Source organism: Phalacrocorax carbo, chromosome 1, assembly GCF_963921805.1.
Source record: "Phalacrocorax carbo chromosome 1, bPhaCar2.1, whole genome shotgun sequence".
In the NCBI taxonomy this organism is placed as follows: Eukaryota; Metazoa; Chordata; class Aves; order Suliformes; family Phalacrocoracidae; genus Phalacrocorax; species Phalacrocorax carbo.
Window position 1 is genome coordinate 42,930,200 of NC_087513.1, and position 23,696 is coordinate 42,953,895.

The following is a 23,696-nucleotide window of genomic DNA, read 5'->3' on the forward strand; positions in this document are numbered from 1 at the left end:
CTGGATATTGTTATTATGTATTTTATTTTGTGCTGCAAGAAGTCCAATTCTGAAATGGAATATAGCTTGAAAGAAAATGTTAAGTTACTATTGGTTTGCTGTAGGAACTTTCCCAAGTTAGGTTTTGTTTTTCATTTGGAACAATTCTCCTATCACTCGTTGATAGATATATTTAAATAGGTGATTCCAAATATTACCTTATTAGGTACAGTCTAGCTAGAAAGCAGAAAGAAGTTAGTAACAACTGAAGCTGGCTTTTACAAGGAGCAATTCTATAGCATTCAAACTGAAAACTAATTTGGCACATCAAGAGCATTGCGCTCTGATGAACACCTCTGCATACATTCACCTATGAATTACCCAAAAGGATGTAATAAATATATCTCCTTTTACAATTAACAGTTAGCCAGTTGTAACTTACTGCACTGTGATAAATAGGGGTCAATTTAGAGGCCATGGTACTTCTTGGAATATATGTTCACACAGTGTTGGCACTCAATATATTCTTGCAATTTCACATTTGGCAGTGAATCAACACTTAATCTGTAATGGAGAAAGTCTACCTTCCCCTCAAGTTCCTGTTCGCTACGGCTAGTGCTAACGGAACGGCAGCGAGGGCAGCTGAAGCAACCTGCTGTTCCACTACCTCAAATTTTCATGTTTGTGCAAATATCACAATGAAAAAACCAGTGGCACTACACGAGCAGCACACATCTACTATCAGCCTTTCAGATCTTTATTTCCTGAAAGTCATAATTGCCTACTAAGGTAAGAGACTCTTTTACCCCCATCCCCCCTTTTTTTGCCCCCAGCAGCTGCAATGCTCTATGAACTCCTAGCTGTATTCCACACAACTGCAAGGGCAGTTGGTAAAAGTATGAGATTCACCTTGATCCAAGCAGAGATGGCTTATAAATACAAAAGGACAGGAAAGGCTGGCTTAATGAACTTAGTATGTAAGCAGGAATTGAAACAAATCTCTGAGATAATAGGAGCCAAGTCTGACATGAACTATGTGATCGTTGGAGGACTCAGACTGAGCATGGACAGCAGGTCATGAATTGGGTCTGGTTCAGGACACCTTACTGAGCAAGGTATGCCTGAGGCTAGTCACCCTGTCTCCTGGCTGGTGGGGCAGGAGGGGAAAGATGAGCTTGTTCCTTGCTGTGTGGCACTGCTTAGCCCCTTGACCTGGGAACGCCACTCTATGGCTACAGGCCAGACGGCAAGCATCACAGCCATGTGCATCAGCACGCTCAACCTGCTGCTAAGTAACAGGACTATACTAGTCCCGTGCCATGTCAGGCCTGGCGTTGGTTAGCTTTTGAACAGTGAATCTGTACAAGAGCCCCCTCCACCTTACTCAATGGTAGTCACTGCGATGCTCGAGATCACCTAGCGAGTTTTACTTATTAAGTGAAAGCTAAAAACTGTTTCCCTGGGAATAACACCAGAGTGTAATCACTTCACTTACTGACAACGGTGGCGTAACTCACGGTTGTTTTACTGGATTGTCTTTTTAATGTTAACAGAAGCACCGGATACCAACAGGCAAGATGCTGCTGTACAAACAAACCACCTTGGCAGGACAGACCAAGCGTGGCATTGCAATGGGCAGCCCCCTGAACACCGCCAGTGGGAGTGACGGGGGGCACAGGCTGGGGCTACATGCCTGGCCCGGCCCACCTCCGAGCCGCCGGGGCCGCGCACCCCTGCAGGCTCGCAGGGGGCCGGGGCGCCGGGTCCCGATCCGCTCCGCCCGGCGGGGTGGCCGAACCGGCGGTACCGGCCGCCCACCCCCGGCGCCTCGCGCTGCGCCCCGCGCGATGCTCCGCACCGGGAGAGACGGAGTAAGGTGTGAGGGGACCCCGCCGCCACCCCCCGCTCCCGCTCACCTTCTGGGCCGCCGCCGCCGCCGCCTCGGTGCGGCCCCGCCGCCCCGGCCGGCCGCTCGCCAGGTCCCGTAGCGCCAGGACCCTCACCTCCATCTGCAAAGCGACAAGGCGCTTTTAGCCCGGCCCTTAAGAGACGCCCGTCCCGTCCCGCCCCGGGGCAGCGCTCCCGCACCCGGCGGGAGGCTCGGGGAGCGCAGCAGCCCGGGGCCGCGCTCCCGGAGTTGGGGGGGGCGGGGGGCGGCGGGAGACTGCGCGCCCTCGGCCCGGCAGCGGCGGGCGGGCGGGCGGGCGGGCGCGCGGCTCTACCGCTCCCGCCACCCGCCCTCAGACATCGCTTTACAATCCAGCCAATCAGCACGCCACCCGCCCGGCAGCCCCAGCCGAGCGGCCAGCCAATCAGGGTGCTAGCTCTAGGCGGCGCGCGGCAGCGACGCGCGGGACGGAGCTCCCGCCCGCGCGGGGCCGCTTCGCTCCTTTTCTTCGCGCGGTCGCCGCCGGCCCTCCCCCTCCTCTCCCCCCCGCCCCCCTTCTCCCGCTCCCGCCGCCGGGCCGCCAGCGCGCGGCGGGCCGTTGGGAGGCGGGAAAGGGTCGCCCGGGGCCGAGCAGACGGCAGGTGGGGCTGGGGGTGGTCCTCCGCCGGGGCGGGGGGGGGGCGGGGGTCGGTCCCGGGCTCCCCCCGGGCCGCTGCAGGGGCGGGTCTGTCGCTAAGGGGCTGATTCCTGAGGGGATAGCGGCGGCGCGGCGGGACGGGGACCCAGGCGTTCCCGGCGCTTTCTGGATCGGCTCTTAAATCTCTGAGGGGGGAGTAAGGGCCGCGGCAGCGTGAGGCGGGAGCAGCCCCTGTCGCTTCGCTCGGCCACCGGCTGCGGCAGAAAACGCCGTCGGGTTGGGCGGGGGCGGGCTGGGCGCTGGGGTGCTCGGTACGGGGCCTATGCTGCCGGCAGCTCCCCTCGGGGTGTGGGGGGAGGCCGTGCAGGCAGTCTGCAGAGCAGCCCTGGGCGTCCTGAACAGGGTGTAATGCTTCACGGTCACCCCCTGAAACGCATCTGCTGCCGGGAAGATTAAGGGAGCAGAGGCTTTGGGAAGCAGCCTGGGCACAAGAAAGTTTTCAGGAGCCCCGAGTCAGTCTGCTCAGTGGGTTTCCCTTCCTTGGTACCTCACAGCATAAAAAAAGTAAGGGAAGCACGGGGCGAGAGCTTTGTCCAAAGTTCAAATCCAGGGAGCCCGTGGAGCTGTGCTGTGATGAGTTGTTAGTTTGCCCTATTTTGACTACGGAGACAATGTTACCAAAAAAATGATAGAAAAATCGTCAAAATGATAGCTTTCTGCTCTGCAGAGCTACTTCAGGCTCAAAAGCAATTGCTCTAAGCTTGAGACCCGTTCTGGAGAAATTTCCTCCATGCAGCATAGTTAATTTTGCTTTTTAAATTGAGTTTGTACTTGAGATAATTTTTTTATTATGCTAATGACAGACCTGCTGCTGCATTGTCCTGTCTTGTTTTGTCGTAGGAGGGTTTCCTCCTCAAATTGCTCATGAGTTAGTGTTGAGTTGTCACAGAAGAAAAAACTGCAGTACACACTTCTGATGGTTTGTAAAAATATTTGTTAATTTTTGAGGAACAGAAGAACTCAGTTTTTTTCAATAGGGATGTAGATAACAGATAAATGTTATGTCTCTTGCATTAAGTTTAATTTATTTGCTCTTAGCCTACTCTAATATTTTCTTTCCAGCAAGTTCTGGTATACCGCAGTTTGTAGAAGAGAATGAATATAAACTCCCGACAAACATCTTTTTAATTAAAAAAAAAAAAAAAGAAACCACAAAAAAACCCTTTACGCTTTTAAGCCTTGGTCTTTCTATTGTCGAGAGGAAGATTAGTTCCATAATTGCAAAGGGTGTCTCTCAGTATGTATTTGGATCTATAGCAGTTATATATGGAAAGAGACATTTCTAAGGAGTCAGCTATTACTACTGCTCTTACTCACAGGAACTCTGAAAACAGACTTGTGAGAATCATAAAAGATGCAGAGTCATGGAAAATCTAAACAATCTTGCGTTGCAGAGTGACATGTTCAGGCATGAACTCTAGGCCAAGGTAAAGAAGTTGCTTAGCAGTTGAGAACCTGCTTGTGTGCTGCACCGCCAGTGATTTGAAATTGCCATCTGGCCCCTTGCATTCTCAGACCTTTGTCTTAGATCTATCACAGGCAATTGTGTATCCGTTGCCAATTAGTAACATCTATGATAAGGCATTTCATGTTGTGAAAGTTTAATAGGTCGTAACTGCATTTGCAGCTCTAGTCCAGAGACTTTCTGGTGAAAAGCTCAATAGTGGTCAGGACCTTAATATTTGAGTCGCTTGCTGAAATACTGCGTCAGGTGTGTGTAGAAGGTCATTTGATCATTGCACTGATCTCTTCCGGCCTTAGAAATCTGGTCATTTATAAGCAATTAAGCAGAATATCTGTGGGGTGGCATGAGACCCAGGAGGCCTAAGTTCAGGTACCTGTCAACAGCAACTGCAGGCTGTGTAGGCAATGCGGCACCTCTAGCTGAGACGTTACCAACTTGTAATACTGTCACTTTGCTGCTGGAGCAGTCCTGCAGCCTTTGATCGACGCTCAGGGCTCGTGTCTTCTTACTTTAGGTTAAGGATGCCTCGGAATATAAATCACATTACAACTAAAGCTCTCTCATCAAGGGAGAACTAGTTGGAATAAAGTTTGACATCTTTGTTTAATTTTGCTGACGTTTTACATGTGCAGCATTCTTGGCAGCTGAACTGCTGGCTGCTTTGGGGAAGTGGGCTGAAATTACGTAATAGCTCTGCCTGGGAAAGCCCACAGTCTGTTGAAGATGAGACAGGTGAGCCAGATCTCTGACGGGCTGGATGTCCAGCCTGTTCGCTAGGTGAAATTCAGCCCCAGGAGGGGTTGTGGAGCCCAGCACATGGACGGGCAGCAGCAAAAAAAGAGTCAGAGGGAGAGAGGGGGGCATGCCTGTGTTTAAGGGGGTGCCATAGCCCACTTTGGCGCTGGGTAAAATGAGGTCTGTGAGTCACGTGTATAGACTAAGGTGGGAGAAGTGAGAGGCAGCACCAGCTGGGCGGTGGTGGGAGCAGCGGTGGGTATGAAGGGACACTGGGTGCCGTTTTAGTCTGAGGAAGGCATGTGTATTTAGGCTGGAGAAGTCCCTTTCATGGGAGTTATTGGCAGTGATTTGGATTACGGTAATTACTCTTCCGAAATATGGAAATGAGAATTTTCAGTATTAACATGTTAATCTTAAACTGTTAGACAATGTGAGGATCTTAAAATACACCATATTTGTTAATTGGCGCTAATCTTTTTCTTAAAATCAACACACAGTATTGTAATTCATTTCATAAGCTAATTCTTTGTTCCAGGAAACAAACATCCAAATCTCTGATGTTGAAATGCAAACCTTAACTGGTTAATGTGTTCTGAATTAGTCAGAACAGAACTATGACGCTGCATTTCCTTTCCTGCGTGTAGCAGCTGAAAGAAGCTGGCTGATTATCAGATAAGGTTAATTATTGCAGCCATACACACATATACTGTAATATGCTCCAAGGCAATTTTATATCTCCCTCTATATGCACAGGTGATCTACCACAACTGGCAGGAAAGAGTTAACAGAATACTAAATTTAAGTACAAGTGCCTGTTCTTGAATGTTTCTTGCTATATGACTTTGTTACAGGACAAACACCACCTGTCTGATTATTTATGATTTTGTATGAATGATACATGGGCTAATAGGTATATTTTTCTATTTAATGTGAATATTATTAAGAATTTAAAATTCCCATTAATTTCCTTCCATGTGTTTCCAGACTTGGAACCTTCGTGCAAGGTAGAGGTGAAGGTGCCAATTCTTTGTGGTAGAAAGCAGATACCTTTGGCAGAGGAGACAGATACTAACAAGTCATGTCAGTGTATCCAACCAGCCTATTCTGTGATAGAGAGTACGAAGACATCAGTACCTTTAAACCTCTATGGCTTCTTGTAATGCAAAAAATATGACCTAGTAGTTCCTCTCTCCTCTTCCCAGCTGCCTTTTCTTATGAGCTCAGTTGTGCTGGAAAATTATATTTCTCTGTTGTGGCTGATGTTTGAAAGTTCAGCTCAAGAAGCAAAGTGAGGAAGAGACAGATTACATCATGAGGTTTTATTGCCGTGAATAGCCAGACTGAGTCACCCAGTTACTAAGCCACCAGGGAAGGTACCGGGGCACCTGTTGACGATCGATCGGCTGTGGCTGGCTTGAGTGTCATCTCCACCCTGGGGCAGCTTGGCAGTCCCCACCCTTTGGTGACCTCAGGCTGCCTTGGGCTGAGCATGTTCAGCACTGCAAGGGCAGTAGCCATGATCATTTGACATTCAAGAACAGGCAGAAGAGGTAGCATTAGAAGTGATCCTATGGACATTTGGCATCAGTAGCCGTGGCTGAAATACAGAAGCAGGGCTGGGAGTGGGACCTGGATGCAGCAAAGGCCCTTCCCTCACCGTGCTGCGGGGTCATGTGCTTTTGAAGCTTGCATTCATGGTGATACAGAGCCCCAGCTCTGACAGGAGAGGCAGAGGTGCCACAAGTAGACCACAGCTGCATGGCTCAGGTAGATAAGATATGCATGTTTGAAATCATTCCAGTAGAGGAAGGCATGAATGAGTCCCCCATTTTTTGAGTGCTCTGCTTAACTGCTCTATCCCTTATCATTACTTTGTCCCCTGGCTCTGTCTTATCTGTAAAAAGAGTAGGTGGTCTCCCTGGATCCAAATCAAGGAAGGCGATGATGGCATTTAACCTGAGGCTACAAGTTGGTAGAAGAGCTTCAGATCCCCAGTGTTTCCCGTTGCCCAATTCAGGTGCAGCCTTGCTCAGGGTTAGAGATTCACAGGAGCCTGCCAGCTGTTTGCCTAGTGGATGGCATTGGTAGGTACTCCAGCTGGTTCAGGAAATCCCATCTGGGAGCTGAGCAACTAGCATGGCCATGCCTCAGCCCTTTTATGGGTCTGAGCTCAAGTAACCTGCCAAAGGTCACATAAGGAAGCAGGTAGCTCATAAATCACATGTCTCTTTAATCAGCCTTGCACCTGAAAATCACTTCCAGCTGCTGCTTTTGCTGCATCCTTCACAAAGGTAGCATTACACCCCCAGTGATTACTGCATACTGGAATTAAAATGCTCTTTGCATACTGAAATTGATGGTCAGCTCCATGTAAGGTTATAATTTCATTTCTCTGAGTGGGATATAGTTTGCTTAATGTCCCATACTATAAATCTTCTCTACTAGGGCTTCAGGTAAATAACTTTTCAGTAAAAAGAAGTGAACAAAGGATCAATGCATTTAATGCAAAACAGTTTTAAAATTATTAAAACAATTACTGATGTATTACGTGGTAACACCAGGCCACCGTGATAGTTGGTTGAAGCCCTGTCTGTCTGCACCCCATGCAGTCTCTTTACCCTGCACAGCCCCCTCAATCTAAGAGAAGGGGCTATGGATATCTTTCAGCTGGTTTCTATATCATAGAGATGCAGTGTGCAGACTCTCTATCTTGCCAGGTTACCTGTAGTGGAAAGTGCTTAAGTACCTCTGCTTAGCTTGTTTAGACTGATCCCAAGAACAATCAGGACCTCAGAGCATCAGATGCTATTCAGGTGTGAGACCACACATCTCCCACACAGCTGCATTCTCCATTGGTTCAAGTTAAATTCCAGAGTTCTTTGTTTCTTCTGTGGAATATGAAGAAAATACTGATACACAACCATTTCTGCCTCAAATTCACAGAAAAGAGATTTGTTGCTCCATAAAACCATCAGTAGTTTAACTCAAAGAAGGGTGTGCTCCGTGCTGTAAATATTCAAAACTGCTCTCTAGTGATCATTTGTGACTGTTTCGTTGTGCAGCACGGTTCAGCAGCGCTAGCTTCCTCCACGGACCTGCCACCTGAAAGTTTGGCTTTTTGAATTGGCAGTGAAATAAAACACCAAGTATCTTCTTACACACAAATGGTTTTCTCCTGATTTCAGCCCCAAACCAGGACAACCAGCCTCCCTCAATCATTTACAAATTTCTCTTGAGACTGAAAATGGAAAACACGAATTTGAAAAGCAGGCTTTTACCTGGAAGTTACAATCATAAATGTTATAACAGAAGTCCCAATGTGACCCTAGTGTTGTGCTACCCAGAGAATTCTGAAAGAATGTTTGCTGTCGGTGGTGCAATCTATCCACAAAATATCCTCCGATGGAGGAACAAAATCAGCAGATGGACAGGCACGAAAGAAGAAAGTAAGTCCCGTACTTAATTTTGTAGCACAGTAGTCCTGGCAAAGACTGCCATACGCACTCCTGACTTGTTTCATTACTCTGCCTTGTACAGTCTGATCTTACATGATTGTCCCTGGATTATAAAGCCAGAGGGACCATTAGATCATCTGGCCTGACCTCCCGTGTGTTGCAGGCCACTAAACTGCATTCATTACCCTTGTATTGATCGGAAGGACTTTTGCTCGGCTAGAGCATGTGTTGCAGAGAAGCATGCGTTATTGATCTGAGGACAACAAAAGACTGTGAATCCATCATTTCCACTACTATTTCTTTAAATATTATCCTGTTGTCCCTATTTTTTTTTTTTTTGCTGTTATGTCTAATTGGATTTTGTCTGGCTTCAGTTTCAAGCCATTGGTTCCTGTTATACTTTTCTACCTTAAACTGCAGGGCCTTTCGAGTGTGGCTTTTTCCTGTGGCAGTATTGGAACTGTAAGCAAGTCACCTCTTGCTCGTTTTAACAGACTCAGAATAAGAGCCTTCATTTCTCACTAAAAGCCATTTTCTGATGCTCCCAAATGACCTTCTGGTTTTTTTAACAGCTTCTCCAATTTTCTCGTGTGTGTTTTTGAAATACAGATACCCAAACTTTGTATTTTGTTACTGTACCAGTTTCACTAATGCTTTATGCAGGTGCAAAATCATTGCCCACCGCTGACCTGCACTCCCGTAGAAAACTGCATGCAGAAAGGTTCTCCTTCAGCAGAAGTAAATTTGAAACGTCATGTGGAGATTTATAATTGTATTCTATTTTGGGGTTTTTAATTTTTCACAAAGCTAATTATCAGACAAATTGTATTTATCAATCAAAGTGTGTATTTTGATTTCTTCAACTGGCCATCCTTCCATGAAACACTCAGTTTTGATAAATTCAGCATTTCAGTCAGGATAGGAAAACCTTGCAGAAGTTTCCAGACTGCTCTGCTCCTTGCTTCTGATACAGAGATTGCACTAGTCCTCCTTATACCTGCGCTGCAATGACAGCTCAGTAATAAATGGTTGTCTGCTATGGGCTCTAGGTCTTTTGAAGTCACTGCTGTGTAGCCTCAGAGCTACCCAAAGGGACCTGCCTTCCCTCTTCCTTGAGTGTGTACAGATGTTTTTCATTTGCCAAAGGCTCTTATCAAGCAGTCCATATCTCCTATATGACAACTCTTCTCTTAATTTTTGTCTTTGTTTACAGTTTGCACCCACTGAGAAGCCAGGCAGGCACAGCTGTCCATTTACAGTATGTCTTCAAAGCTTGCTGCTTTGGCAAGTTACCATGCGTCAGTGAAACTCACTGGACTCCCTGCTCAGCAACCTAGTACAGAAAGGAGAGCCATTCCCACTGGTCCCTCACATTATGTATGCACTATGCTTAAATAAAACTGGCCTGTCTGATGCCAGCTCCTAAAGGCAGGGCTACCAAAACAGATCAAGAAAGTAACTTTTTAATTTAAAAATGGGGAAAATCTCTACTGCTAGCAGGACTGAAAAAGCTCTTAGTTATTAATAAGGAATTGATCAGATCCAAACTTAAAGAGCACCTTAGGCAGACTTTAGCCTCTAAGAGTAGAAAGTTTTCGCCAGAAGAGCTTCTGCACTGTGACCACCAAACCCCAGAAGTCAGCTTTTCTGGGGAAGCAGGAGGAAAAAAAAAACCTTTTCTGAGTTTTTCACCTGAGCAGTTACTGCCACCTGGAAAGGTGTTAGGCTACAACCAGGGCTGAAACTGGCCTACCTACCCCACCACCATCAGCTGGAGCTACTGTTAATAGCTAGCCCTAAACTGATGCAAACATACTTGCACGGCCAGCACAACACAATGTATTTGCTTTTTGTAGTGGGAGCCAGAGCTAAAAAAACTTTAGGCGTGTAGGGGATGTCAGTGCCAACTTTATGGCACTGACAACCTTGACCTTCAGAGTGGAATCTGAAGCCCAGTGCTGGTCAGATTCAGCATTTGCAGAGGTAGGTGCCCCACCAAAACCTAAATCCCACGTACTTCGTAGGAAGCCCTTTTCGCCCCGACACCAGGACATAGTAAGGACAAGGCTGAGGCCCTAAGCCTGGGTTTCTGAAAGCATCTAGTCTGTGTGACAGAGCCTGGTGCAGCAGTCTTTAAAGCAACTGAAGTTTGGGGTGAAGTCTTGAACTCAAAAGTGTACATCACACAGACACTCTGGTGACTACGTGTCACATTATCTGGAGGCTTTTGTTTCAGAAGTGTGTTGCTCTCATGTTGAACCCAAGCTGGTACCATCTGACCCTGTACCCAAGCTAATAAACCCTTCAGGAGTGCGGAAGAGCTTGTCCCTATCGTCATGTTTGCAGCGTCCTTCCTTCCATCATGGGAGGCATAGCAGTCAGAGCTGCTGTTGCTTATGCCACTTTTCTTTTTCCCTTGTCCCAGCTCTTCCTTTCTGCCCCAAGGCCACTGGCCAGTTTGCTTGGAGCTGCCCTAGATCTGTCATCTTTTATGCAGTGGTATCTCTATTGCTTTTCAATATTTTAGTTCTTGGGAGTTCTGAACATGGTTCTTCAGGGGACCAATTGCAATCTGGCAGAGCAGTAGTGTTTACTAGCTGGGCTGCTCCCACCCAAAAGTGTTGCTTCCAGACTGGTGTGGAGCAATACAGGTGCACTGATGCAGTGTTGTCCCTGGGGTAATAAGCTAGCACTGAGCCGGTTCTGCACAGAGCCATATGATGTGTCTCCACCTGCGGCGAGGTTAGCCTGTAATCCAGATAAATTGCCAATAAGTAACTGAGCAGAGCTGACTATATATCTGAAGTCCTGTACAACTGCATTTTTAAAAAGAATGACAGTAACAGAAAGCAATGCTTCAGCATTGCATTTGATAGACAGTAGGGGCTTGTTTGACCTGCAAAGGAATGAAGACATTTAGGACCTTCCAGGAAGAGACCCTGAATCTCTTGGTATTTGTAAGGATTTAGTATTATACTTACAATGCACATCAAGGAAAATAGAAGCCCTCTGATACTTACGGTTGGCACATGAAGGCTGTGATTTAATGAAATTTCCTCCCTGATATGAAAGGAGGCTCTTGCAAGTGGAATAAACTGAAACACCTATGTGTAGTGGTCCTGTCAGGGCTAGAGAACATAATAACATTGTTATCCTCTAAGGTTTGTGGGATATATTATATGACAAAATGTGTCTTAAAGATTTTCCTAAATACGTTTCCGTTTCTCCAATGTTTGTAAGCCAAGAGGAATATGTCCTCTTTCTCTGATGTATGAATGTGGATCATTTGGCAGGGGTCAACCAATGCCATAAAAATAACACTGGAACCCTAGCCTAAAAGGGGTTAAAGTGCCGATACAGAATGGAGCTGCAAATATCTTTTAAATAAAAAATGAGTACAATTTGTCTGACGCTCAAGATGTGCCCTACAAGCCTCACAAATCAACTGGGGAACTGCTAGGAATTTGGTGCATTTTAAGACCCAGCTTACTACAACAGCTCGTTAGTCGCAGTGCAAGGGATTGGATATGAATCTAGTTTACAAGCCGAGAAAGGCTGCCTACCCTCTAGACAGCTGCTCTTTGTGTTTCCCTTTTTGCATTTCTTGCTTCAGTACACTATAGGGAAAGTCAGGGGAAGATATCCTCTTTCATATTTCCAAGTGATCTCTTCTTAAAAATGTTTAACTTAAAAACCGAGTGCTTAAGCCTGATATAGTTCATACAAAAAAAAAAAGCGGAATAAGACTTTCTTGTCTTGCCTTTGGAATGTATTTTGAGCAGTGCTTTACTAGAAAGATTCACAAACTCACTTATTTTTATTCTTCTAGAAAAATACAAACAATACTTATCTTGGAAGTAGAGATAACATTACCCTGTATGAAATATAACTCTGGCATAGGCCCTGTGGGGGAGATGACAGCCAGAAGTCGGAGGAAGGACAGAGGAGGAGGTCACTTAGCTTGGGTCTGGTCAGGCCTATTGGCTGCAGTTAACTTGTGTAAATACACTTGATATCACTTTTATTGAAGACTCCCACATACAGACATGCTGTCAGCGACAGGAAGGGTACCAGATGCAGGGATACCTTGAGCAAAACTGTATAACATCCATGTTGCCCAGTAATTATAGTTAGTGCTGGTAAGCAGAGGGGAACATAAGAACAGCTATGTTAGATTAAGTCAGACTTCTGCCCTGAGTAGCCCTGTGTCCCACAACAGGCAGTAGCAAACACTTAAGGAAGATGCATAAAATCAGAATATACTGACAATGATCCTTCCCCATATCATTCTTCCCAGGTCCAGAACTTTAGGGAACATCCTGAGAAGGCAATTGCATTTAGACTGTCATGTTGAGCCTGTGAACTTGGCCTCCACAAACTCCTTTTTGAACTCACTTGCACTTCTGGCTACCTCAGTGTTCTGGAGCGACAAGTTCCACAATGTAATTATACAGCGTGGAAAATATTTCACTCTGGAATATGCTGCCTGAGTGAGTACAAAGGTTTTCTTTTCATTAAGCTGCCTGTTAAAACAGTAAAAACGAACAAATGAAAGGTCTGCTGTGGTATCCCACTACAGGATTTATCTCCAAGTGTGTTAATGCTACCAGTTGATTTGCAGGTGTAAATCACATATTTATGTGGCAGTGCTGTTCTGATTCCCCAAAGCCCTCTAGAGTGTATGAACGAGCTGCTGTGTTTGAGCTGCAGTGTGTGCCATCAGAGGCTTCTGGTTCCTTTGGGAATTCAGTTAGAGCATGAAATTAATCTCTTTCAACTACTCTGGTTGAGCAGGTGAAAAGTGAAAATAATTATCAAAGCTCTGTGGCCTCTAGTAATTGTGTGAAACCTCTGAATATGCCCGCACTGCAGCTTGCTAACAGAGTTTGCAATTGTCTGAAATGACACAGTGCTTAAAATAGATAACAGCACTGTTTTCCTCTTGAATGGCTGGAGAGCTGCAAAAACCAGGTAGTCAATCACACGCCTTTAAAAAACCACTCATTTTCCGTGCAAGCACTGAATGAATTGCTTATTCAACATATTCAGTGTCCTTCTGACATATCCTGGGTAGCTGGGAATGCAAGTAATTAGGCTTAGTGCAGTGACGGTCTTTTTAGATGGAATAACAAGAACTGATTTTACTGGTACTGCCTACACTATCAAGAAAGAATGCAGTATCTAACCTAGAGAATTGACACCAAACCTTAAATGGAAGCTACTGCTACTTTTTTTTTGACTGAATACCAAGGATGGCTAAATATTAGCTCATGGCTTACTTTAATTGCTTGGTAAAAATTGTTAATAATCTAGCATTTTTACTTAAACCTTCTTATTCACTAAGGAATCAGAATAACTTCCAGAGAAGTCAGTGACTGCTTTTGCCCATTTTTCAGTTAGCCCTTTTTTTTTTTTTTTCCCTTTTTAAAATATTCAGTACAAATGAGAAACTTAAAGATGCTCAGGAGGGTTGTTAAGGAACCACCTGTTCTTGCTCCACAACTATGTAAAAAAGTAATCATGATAAAATTGTTAGCAGATATATTCTGGCCTTGCTTACAACAGGCTTTGTTCAAGATTAGGCTTAATGGTCCTTTCGTTGCTGCATCAACAAAAAATAATAATTACTAGAGCCAGAAAAGGACCTGGATGTCTAAAGCTTGGGAAACTCACCTGAATGGACTCTGGAGTCCACAATTAGAGGCTCACACTCCTGCCTGGGAGATTGGGTTATCTAGCAATGACGGTTAGACAAACCTGCCCCTGAGACCTGACCTCCTTGGTTTTCAGGAAACTATGATTAACAGCCACTAGAACAACTCGGTATCCAAAATCCCGAAGGTGTTTTCAGCCTTGCACTTCTAACCAGGTTAGGGCCATGGGGAGATGCTTGAAGCACTGCTTGCAGGCCCAGAGGAGAGGCAGGATTTCAGATCATCCTGCGGTCAACTGGGTTAGGCTTGTCCCAGGCTCAGCATGTCATGTGCTTGTGTTAAATACCTCATTCTGCCCTTTCTGCAGCAGGTCGTTGGCTTTAGGAATTCCACACACAGCCTGGCAATGCCCAAATTTAACCTGAAAGTGAGATCCAGCTGGGGTTCAGGCATAGATGCTGAGCGTTGCCAATTATGTTGCATCTGGGCACTCCTACGGGCTTTGGAGGAGTCACACAGACAGGTATCTAGCAAATTTAGGTTTCTAGGGCACTAGAGGAAAACCCTGAGTGATTTGGAAGAGGAAATTGCATCCCAGTGCCACCAGTGATGCATCCTGGTTGCACTTGGTGCAAGAACAGCAGGTATTCCCAGGCATCCAACTCATACAAAAACATGTCTTTTTGTGCAAATCACAGAAGAAATGGGTCTGCTGCCACTGGCTGGTGATTGGTAACACCGATTCAAGGTCAGAATCTTGTTATCATCGCTAGAGATTAGCACAAAGTATTCACAGGCATGAAATGTCTTTGCTTTGCTCGAAATTTGTTGATAACTCATTAGCTGAGGATGGGGAAGCACCTCTTTTCATGTAAAAAGGCTTGTATTACCAGTCTTGCAAACGTGTAGATGGATTGGTTAAAGCTTCTGCATTCCCCTGGAAACTGGAAAGCGTGCTAGGGACAAATTATTCAGCAAGTACATGTGTGCGTACAGTGAACTCAGCCACATCAATCATAGATGTGCCTAATTGAAGCTCTCAGGGTTTTGCTTTTCTTGTGCTGTGTAGATGTAGTGTGATATGGAGTAAGATTTGATTCATGAGAATGCTGATATTTAGAATGACTGGCTGTCAGTCAGTATCGATTCTGGAAGTCAGCTGTTGCTGGAACGAATTTGACAGAATAAAAGGTCTAAATGTATACCTGTCACTATTCATTTGTCCTTCCTGGCCATTTTTATAGGTGGGACACTGGCATCTGAAATGAAAAAGCATGTTAATAGTTCAGAGGTGAAAATAACATTTGATGTATAGGACGTGGTAAAAAAAAAGTGCAATGGACAACCTTCTGTTTGCCAAGTAATTTCAATGAAAGTACATTGATGTTCCATCTGTTCACTGAACGAGGTAACTAAAACTGAACTGTGAAAGGCCCTATTAAATCAGAGGGAAGGACAGAAGGACATGCTTCAGCTACCATATTAAGTCCTTTTAAGACTCCTGAAACAGCTTGCGACTGTTCTATTCCTACAGAAAGATCTGTGACCTGTACTATGTATGTCACATGGGCAGAGGATGAATTGACCATGCTGTGGAGGAGAACTGTGAGGACTTAAGTGTGCACTTATATCTGGTGCTGGTATATCTTGCTCGTGCACTCTGGTGACAGTATACTGTCACCAGGCTTGAGTTTAGAGGTGCTGTTGGGTTTTTTGTCCCTTACTGCAGCATGGGGTCTTGTTCTCCTGCTGCTTTGTCCAGACACTTCCCGCTTCAAGAATTCCTTGCCCTCTTGGGGCTTCCAGTGTTCTGTACTCTACTTGTAGCATGCCCATGACACACCGTTTCATATTTTTAATAATGGAGATATTTACATTTTGCTAAGTGAATGAGATACTGTGTCATTTCAGAGTAGACACTCTTGGCTTTTGTTCTGTGACACTCTGAAAGGCACAAGGGATTTGATACATTGCACAGGATGAGTGTTTGAGAACTTTTCATGTCATTCATGTCTGTTTGCCCTGTGTGTTATTATTGAGACCAATAATTTTGACACACCTCTTTAAAGTAACGACATTCCCTTTTGTTATGGAAGTACAATATGTGTTTCTGAAGAGTATTTAAAGAGACGTTCTCAGAAAGGAGTGTGTTGTGTAATTGCATTTTGCAGGAAACTGCCTTTTATGAGCAACTGAGCTTCTCTGTTCAATATGTTGTTCAATGTAACTAGTCTTGGGCCCAGATTCAGACATCTGAGTTTGATCAATTGGATGTCAGTAGTAATTAAGTAAAAGGATATGACTGACTTGATTCTGCCTGGACTTTAGTCTTTAAATACACTTTCTGTTTCTTGTCAGCTTGACAAGGAAGTAACAGGAAAAGAAAACAGAGGTGGAAAGGAAGTCAGATTATTCATTAAATGTTTGATGTGACTGTGCTTGAGGTGTAGTAATTGTCCTCGCTGTTCATTCCAGTCTCTCTGCCCCTTGCCTTTCTGGAGGTCACTGCCAGCTGAGCCGTTTGCCTGACTGCTCTTTAAATCTCTGGAATGATTTGGCTTAACAAAACACACACACTCTCAAATCCAGGTTATAGCCATTTTGTACTTTCTTTAGCAGGCGTTCTGGTTTAGGAGTTGTTCTGACCTGGAGCAGTTGCCTGGCCAAGCTCCCAGTACAGCTCCGCGAGTGCTTGGCACGGTGGAGAGGGACCAAGTATCTGAAAGTAGGAAGAAACAGGAGCTCCTTGGGACAGGATTGCCTCTTTCAGAGGACCACATGGAGCCCAAGGACAGGGCTTGCATCGCGTGGGTGTTATTTCTGCATCCCAAGAGGCTGCTGATGTTTCCATAGCCTGCCCTCTCCTTCCCACCTCTGTTCTGGAGTTCACCAGCACCCTTTTAATGTGTGCTGATACAAGTTTTTCTGTGGATGCAATGTATTCCAGACCATAACATATACCAGGCTTTAAAAAATGTCTGTTTGTGGAATCTTTTTAATTTGGATCCATTTTTAATCTGGATCATTTTACTGACACGGTTTAGAGCATGACATGCTAAACAGTTGCCTCAGTGTAACATTGGGAAACAGTGAAGGGAATAATTTCTGGAGTCCAGAAAGGAGGGACATGGAGAGGAAAAGTCTTCTAAATTGGCTTTACAACAAAAGAAAAAAATGGTAGTGCTCTCTCTCCTAGGGTAAAAGTGTTAGGATTTTGTTTCAGCCAAGACCTGGCTTAGAGAGCCTTCTCCCTTCAATTGACACAGCTGAGCGAGCTGCAGACTCCTGGGGGGCATGGGGCTGAGGGACCAGTTGGCTCTGGAAGGTGTAACTTGCCTAACCACTTCAGAGGCACAGCCATCATACACAAGCCCACCTTTTCTCCATAGCAGACTATATCTATAATGTATCTTCACTAGTCTGATGTAGCTGATATTGGTATATGCAAAACTTTTATGAACCTGAAGGAGATTTGGCCTTTTCGTGCAGTTTCTTGTACTGCTCAGACAAGCACAGAGCTGCCTGAAAGGATCTTCAGATATTCCTGTTAGAGAGAAGGTCTGAGGCAGCAGAAGATGGTACGGCTCAGCGCTTTTTCCTGCGTGATGGGCCAAAGACAAGGCTGAGTGTGTAGGAAGAAGCTGTAGGGCGCTGGTACTACAAACCTTTTAAAGACAATTTCTATCAAGAAAAAATTTTTCTCCACATCTTAGCTATTGTAAAATGCAGACTTGGCAGAATTTATTTTTCATCTTGGCTCTAGTATTTCAAAGTTATGGGTTTGATTCAGCAACATTGTGATGGAATTTTATGGCCTGGGGGTTTTGTTGCTATTTTTGTTTTGTTTTCGAACAAAGGAAGTCAAACTAGATGAGCAAAATGGTGCTTTCCAGGGTTGAAGTATATGAAACATTCATTCACTCTTATTCATATTCTCCTTTATAGTTACAAGGCATAAAATAGCTACCATAGCAAACTTTATTAAAAGGGGCAGGGCTCTCAGAACTGGTCTTGCATTCCTGTTAACTATTTGTTATTCCACAACTTTCACTTGTAAATAAAATGTGGCACTTAAAATCATCCCATATTAATATAAATATCTTGTAGGCAAAATAAATAACTTTATACCACTTACCGGACCAAAAATACATGTAAGCTTTGAAGCCGAAAGCATCTCTAATGCATTGGCAGTTTTAGCAGCTTTAAAAACTTCTGTGTAAATTCTAGTCAGCCTTAGAGCTCTTCAGACTCCCCAGGCAGCCATTTGAAACCAGATCAATTCTAGTCAGGTGTGTCAGAACATCCCTTACTGATGGGGTGTGCAGGGAAATTCATATCCAGCAAACGGATTTCAGGTCCTGATTTTGACCTTTCGTAGTTAAAAAGCGGTGATGTTATTAAAACAACAAAAGAGTAACAGTCAGAAGGAAAATTGTTTGGTTTGGCCCTTCAGGAAGAAGTGCCATGTAGCTGCCACATGACTCTGTGAAAGGGTACCATTTAGACTGTTAATTGATGTCTAGTTAGATCGCGCAGTATTTGAAAAGTTCCTCTGTAGAAGACAATTTACAAACCAAATATCATTGTAATAATTATTGGGAAGCAGGTGGAGCCCTGGCTGGAGACACACGAGGTATGGGCTCTGTCACTGCTTTGTTGTGTGACACGGAGCTGGTCACTGCACTGTGCTGTGTGCCAGTCTCTCAGTCTGCAGAACAGGGAGGAGGTTGCTGGTCTTGGTAAAGCATTTCAGAAATCTATTTATGAAAATAGCAAGATATTAGTACTTCTTTATGCAGTGTCCTATTTGTGCAACCCGGTGCAGGTCAAATTCGGATATCTTGAAGCAAAATCTTCAGTCTGTCAAGGGGGAATGTGATGTCTGGAAAGGCTGCTGCAGAAGAGCTGGCAGACCAGAGGAACAGCCTGAGCAGAAAGCCTCATACTTCTGCTGCATACAAGCTCCTGTTAACTGTTCAGGTCCTGGTAAGATGATACTCTTCTGCCTGAAAATGACTTGATTTTCATCTCCCTGTTTTTTGGCACTTGTGTGGCAGTCACTTTGGAAAGGGCATCTGTCATTTCCTCCAGCAGTCTACAAGCCAGAGCTTGTGTTTGCAGTCACCTGGTAGATGCTCCCAGCATGAGCAGCATGTCACCTTCTGTCAAAGAGAAGGCAAGGAGGGAAGGAAAGAGAGACAAAGAAGGAATAGTCAATTAACAAGGCAAAAGGTTAAAGGCAGAGAAAAAGTAAGCAGGAAAGGAGAACAATGGGTTCCATTAAAAAGAAGCAAGTGAAGAAAAGAGTAAGATTAACGGAGGGAGGACAGTGAGTCCCATTTTGCACTTGAAAGGCAAAGCATGCCTGTTCACAAGGCCTCATGCTTTTATTTTCATTTGGAAGAGTGGCAGTTGGAGATGGGCAATGAGGTCCATCCCCAAGAAAGATCCCCCAAAGGTATTGACCTGCTGCTATCTTAATCACCACAAACATCACACAACAGATGAAATAGCAGTGCCATTGCAGTTGCCAGGGCAGCCCACAGCTCACTTTGCCCAAGAAGTCCCACCATCAGGCTTCTGGTTCTCTGCCCTGGCGCATGGCAGTCTAAACTGGGAAGAAATGTGCTCATTTCAAATGATCCAGACTAGTCTGGAGCAGGGGTAGGGATCAGTTTGCCAAGGCTATTGAAAACCCTTCAAGGAGACAGAAGAGCATGTTTCTCTGAACAAGTACAGGCTGTTCTTCAAGCTCATTAAATAGATTTTAGCTTGGCTCCCAATAACATAATTTAGCTGGTTTCTGATCTTTGCCATGTGTAAACCTTGTATAAATTGCTGGTAGTCTCAATTCTCGCTAAAAGTAGGTTAAAGTCTACCAGATTACTGGTTTAGGAAAACACAGGCAGCTAAACTTAATTTCTCTACCAAGCTTTTTAAAAGCACCTCATCTCCATCTAGGTATAGCAGTTCCAATAAGTATAGCCTTCAGTCCTGAAAGTGTCTTCATCTTTGTAAACTGAATATTCATCTTTTTGTTCCCGTGGACCATTTAGAGACAGGTTGCAAAAGGCGCCCTTAACCAGATTTACAGTTACTTGTCATTCCTAAAAATTACAGAAAATTGTTACAACAAAAGACAGGGGTTTCATATGCTCTTGCACATACGGATCTTTGCAATATTATAACATTATAAAAGCTAGTAATTGCATGTAAGGTAATATAGTAGAGGAAGGTGGGTGTCTGGGAGTGGGTAATGATCCTGATTGTCTAACCAGGAAGCAAACCTGTACATTTGGTTTTGTTTGTCAGGAGTCACATAACATCTCTAAGTCCCTGGATGTGCCTGCGAGCACACGCTGCCCATCAGCCACCCATGGCACATGTAAGGGGAAGTAGTGAATGCCAGGCAAAGGCAGTATATTGGAGAGGGACAATAAAACGGGGAAGGTTATAATAACCATTTAACTGAACAATTTCTAAAGTCCAGAAAAAAATATTGCCTATGTATGGGTCTCATCTTCTGGAGGGACAGCGTCAGCATATGTGTCCACCAGACCATCTTTTTCCTCTTCTTCACAACAGGTCTTACCACTGTATTCCCTTTTCTAGACACCAGGTCCTGTTCCACCAGGAGGAAATTGATGCCGTGTAGCAGGAACCTTTTAATCTAAAGTGAGCTGGGCCCCGAGCTGCAGGCAGCATGGGGAGGGCACCATCTAGTGCCTGTGGGACAAGGGCAGTCATTGCCTGTGAGTTCCTGGCTGTTGCTGCTGTTGTTCAGAGGGACAGAGAGACTGTAGCAGTCACTGGAAAGAGTGTGAGGAGGGTATGAGTGAGGCCAAATGCCAAAATATCTCGGTACTGCTCTGGCTGGGCTGATCAGTTAACGTCTGGCAAAAGAGATTATGCTGAGATATTGGACTTCCATGGGTAGGAAGCTTTTCTTCTGGAGGATCTTGAAAAGCTGTGTTAGCTGGCAGCCTGCTGGTCCTGGCAGTCTTCTGTCTCTGCCTCCCCCCAGAAGGGTACCTTCTGCCACTAAGAGGAAATTTCAAGGGTACCGTGTAGCCTCCTGATATTTTATGCTGAGAATTAGCCCCTGCAGGCACCACACTAGAAGTGACAGCTCCAAAAAGTAAAGGACAGAATATTAATGTCTTCCTTCCAATATTAAGCAGGGACTCTACCAGGAAACTGCAATATGGACAAGGATTCCCAAGGACTGTTCCAGCTGGGTGCCCCAAACAATGTGTGGAAGCTAAGTCACCTAGGAGAAGCTGTGGCTGGTTCAAGGTCCTGCCTGACATGCTGGAGCAGTCATCCGCAGCTCAGGATAGACTATATACGGCTGAAGCCACTCAAGTGTGTACTGAGTCCAGAAAGACACTGTCCTTGGGAGGAAGGTGTTGGCAAAAGAAGTGGCAGGGAGCAAAAGCACAAACAGCTGGTCCATTGGGCTCCCTCAGGCAAGAGAGGCCCTCCAAAAAGTAATGCAGTTTTGACATTTCCTTCAGATCTTATATTAAGTCCCATAATACTTGGTCTTTCTCCTGAGTGACCTTCTGTGACAGCCTGTGCTCAAGGAAATCTTTTACCATATCATCTCTAAAGATAGCTTCTATCTTTCAGAAGAAAGCACAAAACCCAGAAATCCTAAAATGACCAATATGCAAAGTAAAAGCAGACTTTGTGATATACCTGGTGGCCATTTTTGATGTCAGCGTGTGGCCCTCAACCTATTCCTCATCCTGAGCTTTGCCTTCAGCACAGAAGTTTCAAAATTGCCTTCTCCCCTGTCGCCACTGAAGAAAAGAGGACCTTTGCAAATGCTGCCTCTGGTTGTGATCGGCAAGCTGAGCATGTTCAAATTAAGGGAAGTATTGCTCTGAATGAATTATCATGAAACATTTGTGCTCGTTCATCGTGTCACTTGCAGAATATGTTTTACATAGTTTTTACATAAAATAGTGTGAGACATAAAGGGGCCTTGGACAGCAGCTAAGACATGGGCCTTCTCTCCACCCATCCATGGATGAGATGGGCTGCTTCTGCTCTAAGCTCCCTAACAGTGGGCTCCCGTGTGCTTAGATGCTGCCATTTAGCTCTCCTTCCGGTAAACCCCTGAAGGAAGCCAGTGGTTCAAGTGGAGACTGAATGCTAACCTGATAGTTAGATGCCCTGTATTTTCAAGGTAGACCATTATTTCAAACTGTTCACCAGATCCCTTGCAGAATGGGAGCTACAGGACTGTGACTGTCCTCTGCTGGTTTGCAGATAGCGGTGATCTTATATTCTACCATGGTCCCCTCTGGCTGTGAGTCCTTTCTGCCCACCAAACATACATTTGCTGTGCTCCATATCACTGTTTTTCCTGAATACTTCCAAAAGCTAGGCTTTTCCTTGATACAAGGCAAAAAATCCCCAATCAACGGCTATATATTTTAAAAAGTCAAAAGATAGATTGTTCAGTTGACAATATGTCATTTCATTATTTGTTACTTAGGTGCTTCTTAATCTGATTTTCCTGTTTCATATTTTTCCTGCACTGTAAAGTTTGGTTCTCATTCTTTGGTTTTGGTCTCAGTAATGAAATTAGACACCAGCCAAAGTGACACAGGTCTATCAAATAGGTGCTGGCATCGAGGGATTTACTGGGCAAAGGAATCCCTAAGCTGTACATAAAAACATCAAATGGCGTATCTGGTAAAGTATATGTTGACTTCAAGGGAAACATTATAGAACTCTTTAGAGCCTTGAGAATGGCGAGACATGAATTATGCTGATATATGTCCACATTACTGTTTCATTGAGGAAGATAAGGATAAAACAGGAAAATCAATCATATTCGAGCAATCCAGAACTACCAAATACATCTTCAACTGCATTAGGCAAGTATTTTTTTATCCATTTATGTAGACAAATACTTTGGCTTGATCATAAACAAAATAAAAAGTGTGTTTTTGTCACTGGTCAATTTAAGCTTTGCTGCAGACATAATGGAACAAAAAGGCACGATAGCCTAAGGTTGCACATTTTGTCTGAGGAGCCAACAATTTCTTTTCTTTGTGCCTGAGTGAATGTTTGTTTTGGGAGGAAAATGTTCTTTTACCTGGAAAGAAAATATTTCTCAGTGTCTTGGCTTTGATTTTAATGCTGACCATATTTTTAGGAAGAATGCAGTTAAAATAACTCTTCTGGAAACAAAAATAGAGTCTAACCCTTGAATGTTTATTAATGTGGAGTCTGAAAATCTAAATTTGTAGTAAGCTTCTATGTATCCAAGGTATTTTCTACCAGGAAAACTTTAAAGTAAAACCCAAATCTGGCCATTTGGAAAATATATCATATAACCCTACTGCAGTTATGGAATTTTAATTTATTTCTAGAGGGAGCTGTGCTATCTAATTCTGCAGTTCACTAGGATTCTACTTCTTATTCAAGAACACTCCCTGAACCAAAGAAATATAGGCTTGACTCAAACTAATTAAGCTTGTGAGGCTTTACAAATAGCAGTCAAAACCTTGCCAGCAAAATATTCCATGGGAAACAGTGTAGAAGCTCAAACCTCTCTCTGCAAATTGAACAGCTTTCCTTGGAGGTCCAGCTAGGAGTCTGAGACTTAGGGGTTATCTCTGATTTTAAGAGGGGTTTTCAGAGCACAAAATGAAAACAAAATGCTTAAAGACCAAAATATTTTATAAACTTTTCCTGGTAGGCTGTGCTGAATGTCTGAAAGTATTAATGGTTGAACAGATGATCAACCTGCAGATGGAAAGCTGAATTATCTTAACCTGACTTGTGTATACACTCCTAACTT

General features: G+C 44.4%; 1 protein-coding gene and 1 long non-coding RNA gene across 2 annotated transcripts in view; one reads left to right on the top strand and one right to left on the bottom strand.

Annotated features, from left to right (window-relative positions):
* E2F7 (E2F transcription factor 7) overlaps positions 1–2,226 on the bottom strand; it is a 20,747-nt gene extending 18,521 nt beyond the window's left edge. The window contains exon 1 of the mRNA XM_064449965.1: positions 1,896–2,226. Within this exon, the coding sequence (XP_064306035.1) occupies positions 1,896–1,988 (93 nt within the window). The 5' untranslated portion in view covers positions 1,989–2,226. The remainder of the gene's footprint in view (positions 1–1,895) is intronic.
* A 202-nt stretch (positions 2,227–2,428) lies between these two features.
* Positions 2,429–22,762, top strand: LOC135313110 (uncharacterized). The gene is made up of 3 exons (XR_010372704.1): positions 2,429–2,508; positions 18,702–18,862; positions 21,509–22,762. It is a non-coding gene; the product is annotated as an uncharacterized LOC135313110 (long non-coding RNA).
* Positions 22,763–23,696: the final 934 nt, after the last annotated feature.